Genomic DNA, 11,948 nt, shown 5'->3' with positions numbered 1-11,948 from the left:
AATAACTTATCATTTCATCTATCTATATAAAAAAAATATTTTGTTGGTCTATAGGTCCCAACTCAATTGATAAAAATGGTAAAATTGTTAGGTTGAATGTTGTGATTAGAGTTCCAATCCAATTCTTCAGCTTTTGCGTGTGAATTTTAAATAGTTCCAATCTAGTTAATGTTGATACTATTAAATTGGACACTTTCATTGGATCGGAAGTGGATTAGAATCATTTGATTGAGACTAATTTATGTCATAACCTATAAATCACATTAAAGCAATGTTTTAAAAACTGGCCTGGGGATCAAACAGTGAGACCTCTATATCCTAGTTCAATTGGTTTAATTTGCTAAAAAAACAAAAAAAAATCGGTTGAACCAATTGTTGCTCAACTGGTTCAGGCCCAGTTCAATCTGGTCCGACTAACTAGTAAACTGACCGGTTCCTGATTCAATCGGTTGAATTGACTGATTCGGTCCGGTATTTAAAATATTGCCTTAACTAGGTGGGTGTATCAACATTCCCGCAGGATGTCATGTCTTCTTTCTTTGCACTTGTCTCTTAATTTTATGGTTTGAGTTTTAATGGTGTTTGTCACTTCGTCTAAATAATATAAATTAAAATAATGAATTTTATCTGATTGATAAATCGTTGACTCATGCAGTACGTGAGTTAAATTTCCGCTGCAATCTCATTGTAAGTATTCTCTGTGATTCTGGTAGGGCTTTCTTTGAATTCTTATGTCAGCACTCGAGATGGACCCCTAGTGAGCTCTTGAACCTAACTTATCTAGTTAAAATTGTTGGGTCCATAGACGAAGTGACAAATATCACTTAAAATTCACAGACGTATAAAGTTTAAGGCTTGAACTCGAGTGAAAATATTCGGTCTAACAAATTATTATGGACAACTCATAAATTCTATTATATTAAAAAACATTTTAATAGTGATCTTCAACATTGACATATATATTGATTATTATAACATGGGTGACAATTATTTGAATCACTGTAACACAATTATATAAACTCCATCCATCACCGTATTTGACGCTTTTTGTTTTTGTTGCTTCTTAATTCATTGAGCCATTTCTCTTTGTTTTTTTTCTATTTTATTTGTCACAACACCAATCCTCTGTTTTCATCTAATCAATAATGTTCTGTTCTGACTTGTTTTGTTTCTAGTTCAATTCCTATAGGTTATGATTACTCATCAGAGGCTTGTTTTTGTCTTGTGAAATTATAGATTCTCCCATTTTCACTACCATAAACATTTGAAGACATTGTCACTTGAAGAAGGTATAGTGTTAACTATTTCTTTGAAGACTTTATCTTATTGGCTACAAAGCAAAAGCTACAAGTGAGATTCATTTGAATTTTCCATTTGGAAGTTGAAGATAGAAAAAGGAGGAAGAGGGTATGATGGAAAGTGGAGGGAGAGAAGGGTTTGATGGCGTGATGATGACGATGACAAGAGACCCGAAGCCGAGGTTAAGGTGGACGGCCGATCTTCATGACCGGTTTGTCGATGCAGTCACAAAGCTTGGCGGCCCTGATAGTATGAGTCTTCTATTATTTTGTTTTGATAGAGTTTTTAATTTGTAGTCTTAATCGTGTTGTGGTCGCAGAGACATAAAAAAAAAATCTTAAATGTTGTAGCCTGTTCGTGGTTACAAACTTTTATTTAAAACTTTTGGCGTTGATACGTTGAAAAGTTAACTTGAAAGGGAAGTTTTTTTTAGTTAGAATTGATATTGAAAGGTGTGATGGGGAAAATGTTCAAATAATCTCTATTGATTGACTTGTGAAGTTTAGGCCTAGTCCAATTTTGAAAGCTTATGATTATAAATATTTTCTAAATAATGACTTTGATGTGTGCGGTGACTCTAAATTTGAAATGGTTTATTGTTTTTGCTTTTGTATTTAGAGGCAACTCCTAAGTCTGTTCTAAGGTTAATGGGATTAAAAGGTTTGACATTATATCATTTGAAGAGCCATTTACAGGTAAATAATTTCTATACTTTTTCTTTTGCCTTTTTACATAGTGGTGTTAGATATTTAATTTATGTATATAAACTAGTATGCAAAAAATGGATTGAGAAGTGAAAAGACAAAGTATGAGTTTATAAAGATTAGATTATCATTAATTAGAGAGTGAAGCACTTTAAAGGTTAAAACTTAATTGAAAAATAAATAGCTGAGGTTTGAGTTTGTGAAAATGTATATACATAATATTAATGGTTGACTTTTTAATTCCGAGATGACCTGAATATAAGTTTATAAAATAGAGACAATCCCCACCTTATAAGTTGATTTTGTTTAAAGGTCTTACATCAGTTGCGAGATGATCTAAATATATGTTTATAAACTAGAGACAATACTCATCTTATAAGCTAATTTTGTAGGGTCGAATTAGATAAATACTGAATTATAAGATTAATAGATATTGCAATTTCATATTTTTATTCTCAAAAGAGTGTTTCTCTCAATTAAGAGAAGCTACATTGAAATGAAAATTCTGAAATTGCTATAATTAATTACATCAATCATTAGTACCATAGATTGGTACATCAATAATGTGGATTATGGAATATTTGAAGTAGTAACTCCTAACTCATCATGTGCCGGCTTTTCTCATTGTTCAAAATTCTATGCTACTATGTGTTTTTGACTTATTATTGCTTAAATTTGTGTTTCCTTTTATCCTTCATTATCTTGTTTTCTCCTCAAAGAATTGCTATTTGGAGGCATAAAATAGCATTTTTTGTTAACTTGCAGAAGTATAGACTTGGACAACATGCTCAAAAACAAAATGAAGAACAGTACAAAGATAATAGTGAGTCCATTACAATTTTTTTAGTAAAAGTCTCACAATTAAGATCAAATAAGTTAAAAGAGTGTTTCGATTGATTTATTTGAGCCTACAGACTGACATAAGTACTTGTGAGACTATTTGAGAGAGCTTATGAAAATATCTTATAACATGTTCACAAGCTATTTTCATCTTACTTTGATAAGCTCTCCAAAATAGCTTATGAAACCAACTTATAGGTTATATGAAAACATTTTGCCTTCATTTTATCTTCTATCCAAGATAGCTTATAAAACAAACAACTTATAACTTATGAAAACAATTTTACACATAATTATGTTGTTTATTCTAACATTGCTTATTTCTATTACATTTAGTTACGTTATTTGCTTAAACTAGAGAGCATGATATTAGAATTTTTTTTAATAATATCCCTTTCATGATATTTGTGTTTCATCTTTTTAGGATGTTCGTATGTAAATTTCAGTAACCATTCTACTGGGACTAATACCAGTTATGGAGGTGATAATGAAGGAGGGTATGTTAAAATTTAATCAATAATTTCACTTAATGTACTTAATCTTCATTTTTATATGAAATAAACCATCGATTAGTTTCTAAGCTATCGCTCTCATTTCAATTTAGTCTCTAACCTTTGTAAATATAATAAGTAGATCTTAAAGTATATACATCTATAAATTTAGTCCTATTATGTGACAAAATTTACGGATTTCATATATTTTACAGACAATTATATTTATATAATTTTAAAGATTAAATTAGAGAGAATGATAATTTATAGACTAAATTGATGAACCAAATTCTCATCTAAAATTTCTTGCCTATTTAATTAGAATTTCAATTTTTGTGTAAATGCAACTTATTATATTTCCTAATTTCTAATTAATTTACAACAACCATTCACAGAGAAATCCCAATAGGAGAAGCACTAAGGCAACAAATTGAAGTTCAAAAGAGATTGGAAGAACAACTTGAGGTACTCTATCATTTTTTACTTGAATAGTGTTTTTTGTCAAGTAGTTCGGTGGGTAGAAATTCCACTTTTAAGGTAAATAAGTATGGTGTTTGGGGTTTGAATTTCAGCTTCTGCATATATAATACAATGTCTATGTCAACTGAGTTAAGCTCACATGGACTTTAATTACTTGAATAATTTTACTATATACTTCTAAGTAGTGATTTTCTAACCAAGTTAATTGTTCAATATTAAAATTAATTCACTTGAACAAAAAACTTCTTCCTTGTCAATAGGTACAAAAGAAATTGCAAATGAGAATAGAGGCTCAAGGGAAGTATTTACAAACAGTGTTAGAGAAAGCACAAATGACTAGTCTTTCTCAAGATGAACATGGCAATCTTGAAGCATCAAAAGCTCAATTAGCTGAATTCAATTCAGCTTTATCAAATTTCATGGAAAATATGAACAAAGATACTAAAGAAAACATAGTAGACATAAATGGATTTTATAATAAAAATTATAGCTCATCTTTCAATTATCAAGAAGTACTAGGGACAGAAGAAAATAAGGATCTAAAGCCTCAAATTGAAGGAGGGTCAGTACAATTAGACTTAAACATCAAAGGTGGCAATGAACTTTTATCTACTAATGAGGCTGAAATGGATTCAAAGATGGTTTCATATAGGGTATACCACTTTTGAATTATCATTATAATTTATGTTTAACCATTAAATTGTACATTAGGATAACATGTTAATTAGTATCTCTCATATATTATATTGTCTAAGTTTATGTTGATTTTCTATCTTTGCTTACAACATAGAAGTCATAATTGATTTTTCAATTTTATTTTTAAGTAATTACATTAAATTTAAGGTGACGGATCACACTGATTCAACTATCTGCTTCCTTACATTCGACCAAGAAAGTGCAATTTTTTTTGAAGAAAAGTGTCACGGACCTTTAAGAGTCTTACATTGTAAGGGTAAAATATTTAATTTACACTTATAGATTTTTTTATAAGATTTTCATCAAAAATGTTATTGTGGATTCATTAATAAAATTTACTCCTTCACGATTAGGGTGAAATTGATGAGTTATATCCTCGAGAAATCAACTCTTTCTAATCTATGAATGCAAATTTTTGTTTAAGATTCAATAAAAATAAAAAATAAAAAAAGAATTTTTCAACAATATGGAGCAGAAAAAAAATCAAAGTAATAAGATTGTAACTTTTAGTTTGTTGTAATGCGCACCTCTTTTCCTTTAGATCAAAATACGATTCATTTTTAATATTTAAAGTGATGAATTGAGGGTTAATTTTGTAAGCTTTATGTATACCCATATATAGAAATCAATTTTATCAATTTTTATTTTTTAACCAAAAAAAATAACAGCTATTTTCTAAGATCGTAAGTCGGTGCTACTTACCAGTGCTTATAAACCTAAACATTCATCTTCGTGACCTAATTAATCTTGAATTGCATTTTTTTTTCTAATCAAAATCATAAAAAAATTGTTCCGAACAAAATCATCAATTCTAATCATACGGTAAGAAAGAAACGAAAAACTAACTACAAGGGAGAAATACCAAGAGTTGGGAACCTCTTCATTTTCAATTATTTTCATTTTTTCTTTACTAAAGTTTTTAAATATTTTGGAGTGTATAAAAGTGATTTGACCTTAATTAATGTCACATTTTTGCATTTATATTTTCAAAACTATATAGTAATAGAAGAAATCGAAATAATTGAAAATGAAGAGAATTCCAACTCAAAATACTAAACCCAATGATGTTCAGCTATGATTCATAATAGATTAAGATATTTGTGAGAAATAATAGTAAGAAAGAAACTAAACAACAAAAGACAAGTCGGTTATGTTTTACATGAACTAGAGCTGTCAAAATGGGTTACATGGCCCGAACGAGCTTCGGGCCGAACAAAAAATTGTTTTTCATTGAAATCAACGTGTTTGCATACAATTGACTATATGACATCAGCCGTAAGTGTAATTAACCTCATATTTTTTTAAAAAAAATTCATTTATGACTTCATTTTGCACAAATTTTTTTATTTCAAACCTAGCTTGATAGCAAGCTGGATTCTACTAAGCCCAAGAGGATTATCAAGGAGCCTTTTTGGAAGAAAGACTTTATTTAATAATTATATTTTTTATTTGACTGCATAATTTTACTTCTATTTTATATCTTTGTAATATTTATTGTTTTCTTTCAAGTGGCCCAGGCCCAGTTAGTTTGACCCAGATCCATTATGGGTGAACTAGGTATTTAAAGTGTATGTTGTCTCCTTGAAAGATATAAAAAACCTAATTGCAGTCTTTATTTCTTATTTTTTTCCTGCCCTTTAGTTTTCTTGCACTCTTTAATTTAGTGATAGCTGCAGAACCCTCCATCATTGGTGCTTTCATTGCTTCACTCAATGGATTTACCCACTACCCTTTCATCCATGGATCTTCAAGAAGCCATCCAAACCAACAACGAAAGACTAGATGATGTTCAATACCATCAACATACCTTGGAGGCCTCCCTAGCTGCTTCAAATCAGATTATCCATGACAAGCTGGACAAGCAGCACCAAAGACAAGATAGCTTGGAATCAAAAATAGATGGCTTGGATAAAAAGATGGCTAACAGATTTGACAGATTTGAGTCTGGCTTGGATAAAAAGATGGAAGACAGATTTGACAGATTTGAATCCATCATGAATACAAGGTTGGCTGCCAGATCTGTACCAGTAGAGTCAGATCTGCATTCTGCAGGTAATTCCTCAACCCCATTGGTTCCCCCTGGTTTTGAATCTGCTCCTGTTAACACCACTCAACCTGTCCATGTGCCACTACCCACACCAACACACCACATCATACCTACCCTACCTACTGCAACCCTAAATACACCTCCCCCACCACCATTCCCACCCCCAATATACAAATCCAATCAAACCCCACCCCAACACCAGCGTATCCATCACCAACTGTTCCCCACATACCCTCTATTTACCCAACCAACTTATTCTCCACAAAACTCCCAACACACCCCCCATCAACACTATCGTACCCCTAAAATTGAATTAAGCCATTTTGATGGAACAGACCCTTTGGAATGGATATTTCAATCTGAGCAATTTTTCACTTATTATAATATTTCTTATGAAAATCGTTTACCATTGGCTGGTTTTTATATGAAAGGGGAAGCATTAGGGTGGTATAAATGGATGTTTCAGAATAATCAATTATCTGATTGGAATTCTTTTTCAAGAGATTTAGAATTACGTTTTGGTCCCTCTACCTATGAGAATCATCAAGCCCAATTGTTTAAACTTAGACAACATGGGTCAGTTGCTGAATATCAGGCCCAATTTGAGAAAATCAGCAACCGAGTTTTGGGCTTACCAACAGATGCTATGCTAAACTGTTTTATATCTGGGCTGAATGCAGAAATTCGTAGTGAACTAGCTATACAACGCCCCCCCCCCACTATTTCCCAAGCAATTGGATTGGCCAAATTAATTGAATCCAAAATCAGAGACTCTAAACCCAAATTTTCTAAACCATTCACATCACCCCCTAACCACCCCACTACCACAAGCCATGCAACTCCTAAACAATTACCAAACCCACCTCTGCAATATACCCACAACAATACCCCCCAAACTACTTCCCCAAATCCAAACCCCCCATCAAAATTACCAATACGCCGAATCAGCAATGTCCAGCGTGATGAGCGTCGTGCCCAAGGATTGTGTTTTCACTGTGATAAAAAATTTGTACCGGGCCATAAATGCAAAACACCAAAATTTTTATTACTGGTGGTTGATGATGAAGAATATGTAGATATCGAGGAACCACCACCAGAACCAGAGGGAGAGGCAACTACTGAACCTAATGAAACATTTTTCCAACTATCTCGCCAAGCACTAACCGGACAACTTTCTCCCCAATCTTTAAAATTCCCAGGCCTCTTACATGGGCTTGTTGTCACCGTTTTGGTGGACACAGGCAGCACTCACAATATTCTCCAACCACGCATTGCATCCCACCTTCACATCCCCACAAAAACCATACCTAACTTTTCAGTCATGGTTGGAAATGGATCTCACTTAAACTGTTCAGGATTTTGCCCCAATGTTCCCATTAATATTCAAAACAACTTATTTCATATTCCATTCTATCTATTACCCATTGAGGGTGCTGATGTAGTCTTTGGAATGGAATGGTTACGAACCCTTGGCCCCCTTACAGCAAATTTCTCTATTCCCAAATTATCCTTCCAACACCATGACACCAACATAACACTCACCGGCGACCCAAAATCCTTGCCCATCCCATCCACATACCACCAACTTTGCCATCTAGTTCACACTAAATCCATTGCATCCCTACACTTACTAACATTTCAGCCCACCACAGAAACTACAAACCCAATAACAACCAATAAAAAAGAAAATCTGGACTCACTTTTTTCCACACTACCCACCCAAATTCAAGAAGTTCTTAAACTCTACCCGACAGTTTTTCAGCCACCTCATGGCCTTCCACCATCTAGACCACATGACCACAAAATCCCAATTCAACCAAATACTGCCCCTATAAACGTCAAACCATACCGCTACCCCCATTCCCAAAAAGAAGCAATGACAACCATCATAAATGATATGCTCAAAGAGGGCATTATCAAACCCAGCACCAGCCCATACTCCTCTCCAGTCCTTCTCGTGCGTAAAAAAGATGGCACATGGCGTTTTTGCGTTGACTATAGAGCTTTAAACGTTGTTACCGTTCGGGACAGATTTCCCATCCCTACCATTGATGAGCTCTTTGATGAGTTGGGTTCTGCATCTATTTTTACAAAGATTGACCTACGGTCAGGCTACCACCAAATTAGAGTTGTGCAAGAAGACACTCACAAAACAGCCTTCAGAACATTTGATGGACACTACGAGTTTTTAGTTATGCCATTTGGCCTTACTAATGCTCCTAGTACTTTCCAATCTGCAATGAATGATCTACTTCGCCCCTACTTACGACGGTTTGTTTTAGTTTTCTTTGATGATATTTTAATCTACAGCCGTTGTTTAACTGATCATTTACACCATCTACGCTTGATTTTAGATTTACTGTCTTCAAATCAATTTTTTGCAAAGTTTTCTAAGTGTGCTTTTGCAGTGGAAAAAGTTGATTATTTAGGCCATGTTATTTCTTCAAATGGTGTAACCCCAGATCCGGAAAAAATTCAAGCTATTCTAGACTGGCCAAGGCCACGCTCTCTCACGACACTCAGGGGTTTTTTAGGCCTCACCGGCTTTTATAGACGGTTTGTCCGCCATTACGCATCTCTCGCTGCTCCCCTCACCGATTTATTGCGTTCCACTAATTTTGTTTGGAGTACAGATACAGAGTTGGCTTTTACAACATTAAAAACAAAAATGACAGAAACACCAGTCTTGGTTTTGCCAGATTTCTCAAAGGTCTTCATTGTTGAAACCGATGCTTCAGCAGTTGCAGTAGGTGCTGTCCTCTCCCAAGAAGGTCATCCCTTAGCCTTCTTTAGCCGGAAAATGTGCCCTCGTATGCAGGCTGCCTCAACTTATGTTCGTGAGATGTACGCCATCACAGAAGCTGTAAAAAAATGGCGTCAGTACCTTATAGGAAGACACTTCCATATATTCACAGATCAGAAGAGTTTGAGAAATTTATTAGTACAAACTATACAAACTCCAGAACAACAGAAATGGGCATCTAAGTTACAGGGGTTCAGTTTCGAAATATACTACAAACCTGGTAAAACCAACCAAGTGGCCGATGCTCTCAGTCGACGACACACAGATGAGGCTATCTTCATGCCCATTTCCTCACCTTTACCAACTCTTCTGGCCAACCTCAGACAGTATTACAGGGATCAAGAGGGAAAAACATTAGTGCTCAAGAGTGAGACGGATGCAAACATGAAACAAGTTTTTAGATTTACAGATGGGTTACTATACTTTAAAGAAAAAATCTATTTACCTGATGTTTCAGATCTACGTCAAGCTATCATCAAAGAGTATCATTGTACCCCCATGGCTGGCCACTCTAGTGTTCAACCCACTCTTTCCAGAATATCAGCATCCTTTCTTTGGCCAGGCCTTTATACAGATGTAAAACAGTTTGTAAAGACTTGTACAACTTGTCAACAGAACAAATACCTACCAACAAAAAAACAAGGGTTATTACAACCATTGGATATACCATCTCAAGTATGGCAAGACTTGTCAATGGATTTTATAACACACTTACCACAATCTTTTGGCCACACTGTTATTTGGGTGATTTATGATCGTCTCACCAAGTTCGTGCACTTCATAACATTACCAACCAAGTTTTCGGCACCAGATCTGGCTTCTCGTTTCTCTGTAGAGATTTGTCGTTTGCATGGGATTCCTCAATCTATCGTCTCAGACAGAGATCCATTGTTCCTCAGTGCTTTTTGGAAAGAACTCTTCCGGGTTCAAGGAACTACACTGAAATACAGCACAACTTATCATCCGGAGACAGACGGTCAAACAGAAGTCGTAAATCGCAGTTTGGAAGCTTACCTACGATGTTTCACCAACGACAATCCTCGCAAATGGTTTAAATACTTGCATCTTGCTGAGTTTTGGCACAACTCTACTTTCCACTCAGCCATTCAGATGACTCCTTTTGAAGCCCTCTATGGTCGTCAACCTCCAGCCATCATAGACTATGTCGCTGGATCTGCTGCTATCACGGATCTGGATGATTCTCTACAAAAAAGACAAGAGCTCCTTAACACTTTGAAATCAAATTTGAAAAGAAGCAGACAGAAAATGGAAGATCAAGCCAACAAATCACGAAAAGATTGTACCTTTGAGTCAGGAGATTTAGTCCTGCTGCGACTTCAGCCTTATCGACAGTCCACTGTGCAGCGTCGTGTGTCTCAGAAACTTTCCCAACGTTTCTTTGGTCCTTTTTCCGTTCGTCGTCGTATTGGCTCTGTGGCGTATGAACTTGACTTACCTCCATCAACACGGATCCACCCGGTTATTCATGTTTCTCAACTCAGAGCATACCATGGAGATAACCCACAAGCTCATTTTACTCCCATTCCTGATGATATGAGAGGACAAATTTTTTTCGAAGGAATAGATGAAGGTACTTCTGTTGTTGGAAATCACAGGAGAAACTTAGAAAGTACTCTAGAAAGAGAAGAGAGTACTTTAGAAAGAGGAGAGAAGTACATTGGTAGATCTAACTTTGAAACTGAACACCAAACCTTTCCACAGACTATATCTCATTTAACCCACTCACCTTCCAAAAATTCTCTGGCTCAATCACAGCCCTCAGATGAATTACCAATAAAAGATATTGCCACAGGACCGTTGGATTTTTTGGACACAGATAATCATCCCGTTGAGATGCTACCAGCAAGGGACACGTGTCCCTCATCCTCCCACTCTCCTCCACGTGATATTAAAGAAAATCAAGGGGAATCCCCACACTCCTTCACGTGCCCCAATGGTCAAAACAAGTGGAAGGACTTGTCCCCTCCAAAGCTTGACAACACGTTTCCTTATGCTGACTACACGGTTCCCACTCATTATATTTCCAAGACAGCCTGTCCACCACATGATCTCCTCACTACTCCTGTCTTATCCAACAACCTTGAGGACAAGGTTCTCACTAAAGCGGGAGGTATTGATAGCAAGCTGGATTCTACTAAGCCCAAGAGGATTATCAAGGAGCCTTTTTGGAAGAAAGACTTTATTTAATAATTATATTTTTTATTTGACTGCATAATTTTACTTCTATTTTATATCTTTGTAATATTTATTGCTTTCCTTCAAGTGGCCCAGGCCCAGTTAGTTTGACCCAGATCCATTATGGGTGAACTAGGTATTTAAAGTGTATGTTGTCTCCTTGAAAGATATAAAAAACCTAATTGCAGTCTTTATTTCTTATTTTTTTCCTGCCCTTTAGTTTTCTTGCACTCTTTAATTTAGTGATAGCTGCAGAACCCTCCATCATAGCTGCTAGATAGGTTTACATGTGCTGATACAAGCATTGAAGTGAAGCAAGAATACACATCTGCTATAATCACATGGTTGGGTATATACTCGGAGTAGTCGACTACTTGGTAAATTTTTTGTTT

At 35.2% G+C, this 11,948-nt stretch overlaps 2 protein-coding genes across 4 annotated transcripts; both read left to right on the top strand.

Annotated features, from left to right (window-relative positions):
* Nucleotides 1–955: 955 nt before the first annotated feature.
* On the top strand, nucleotides 956–4,630 carry LOC123907613 (myb family transcription factor PHL11). 3 transcript variants are annotated; one of them, XM_045957948.1, is made up of 7 exons: nucleotides 958–1,289; nucleotides 1,388–1,548; nucleotides 1,918–1,994; nucleotides 2,769–2,826; nucleotides 3,268–3,340; nucleotides 3,730–3,799; nucleotides 4,075–4,630. In XM_045957948.1, the coding sequence occupies exons 2-7, from the start codon at nucleotides 1,410–1,412 to the stop codon at nucleotides 4,480–4,482; spliced, it is 825 nt and encodes a 274-aa protein (XP_045813904.1). In that variant the 5' UTR covers nucleotides 958–1,289; nucleotides 1,388–1,409; the 3' UTR covers nucleotides 4,483–4,630. The 3 variants fall into 3 exon arrangements, with proteins under 3 accessions (XP_045813905.1, XP_045813904.1, XP_045813903.1); XM_045957947.1 differs by having other exon boundaries at nucleotides 1,382–1,548; XM_045957949.1 differs by having other exon boundaries at nucleotides 956–1,548.
* A 1,619-nt stretch (nucleotides 4,631–6,249) lies between these two features.
* LOC123904272 lies at nucleotides 6,250–11,568 on the top strand. The gene has a single exon (XM_045953956.1). It carries the CDS (start codon nucleotides 6,250–6,252, stop codon nucleotides 11,566–11,568), a length of 5,319 nt encoding a protein of 1,772 aa, XP_045809912.1.
* Nucleotides 11,569–11,948: the final 380 nt, after the last annotated feature.

Source organism: Trifolium pratense, linkage group LG2 (genome assembly GCF_020283565.1).
Source record: "Trifolium pratense cultivar HEN17-A07 linkage group LG2, ARS_RC_1.1, whole genome shotgun sequence".
Lineage (NCBI taxonomy): Eukaryota > Viridiplantae > Streptophyta > Magnoliopsida > Fabales > Fabaceae > Trifolium > Trifolium pratense.
This window is presented reverse-complemented; position numbering and strand designations above follow the sequence as displayed.

Bases quoted from the DNA above. Each gene is read 5' to 3' on its own strand.
- LOC123907613 (XM_045957949.1), top strand. From the start codon at position 1,410: ATGATGGAAAGTGGAGGGAGAGAAGGGTTTGATGGCGTGATGATGACG. The intron at 1,549-1,917 runs GTATGAGTCTTC...TTTTGTATTTAG, and splicing joins AAAGCTTGGCGGCCCTGATA to AGGCAACTCCTAAGTCTGTT. The intron at 1,995-2,768 runs GTAAATAATTTC...GTTAACTTGCAG, and splicing joins ATTTGAAGAGCCATTTACAG to AAGTATAGACTTGGACAACA.
- LOC123904272 (XM_045953956.1), top strand. From the start codon at position 6,250: ATGGATCTTCAAGAAGCCATCCAAACCAACAACGAAAGACTAGATGAT.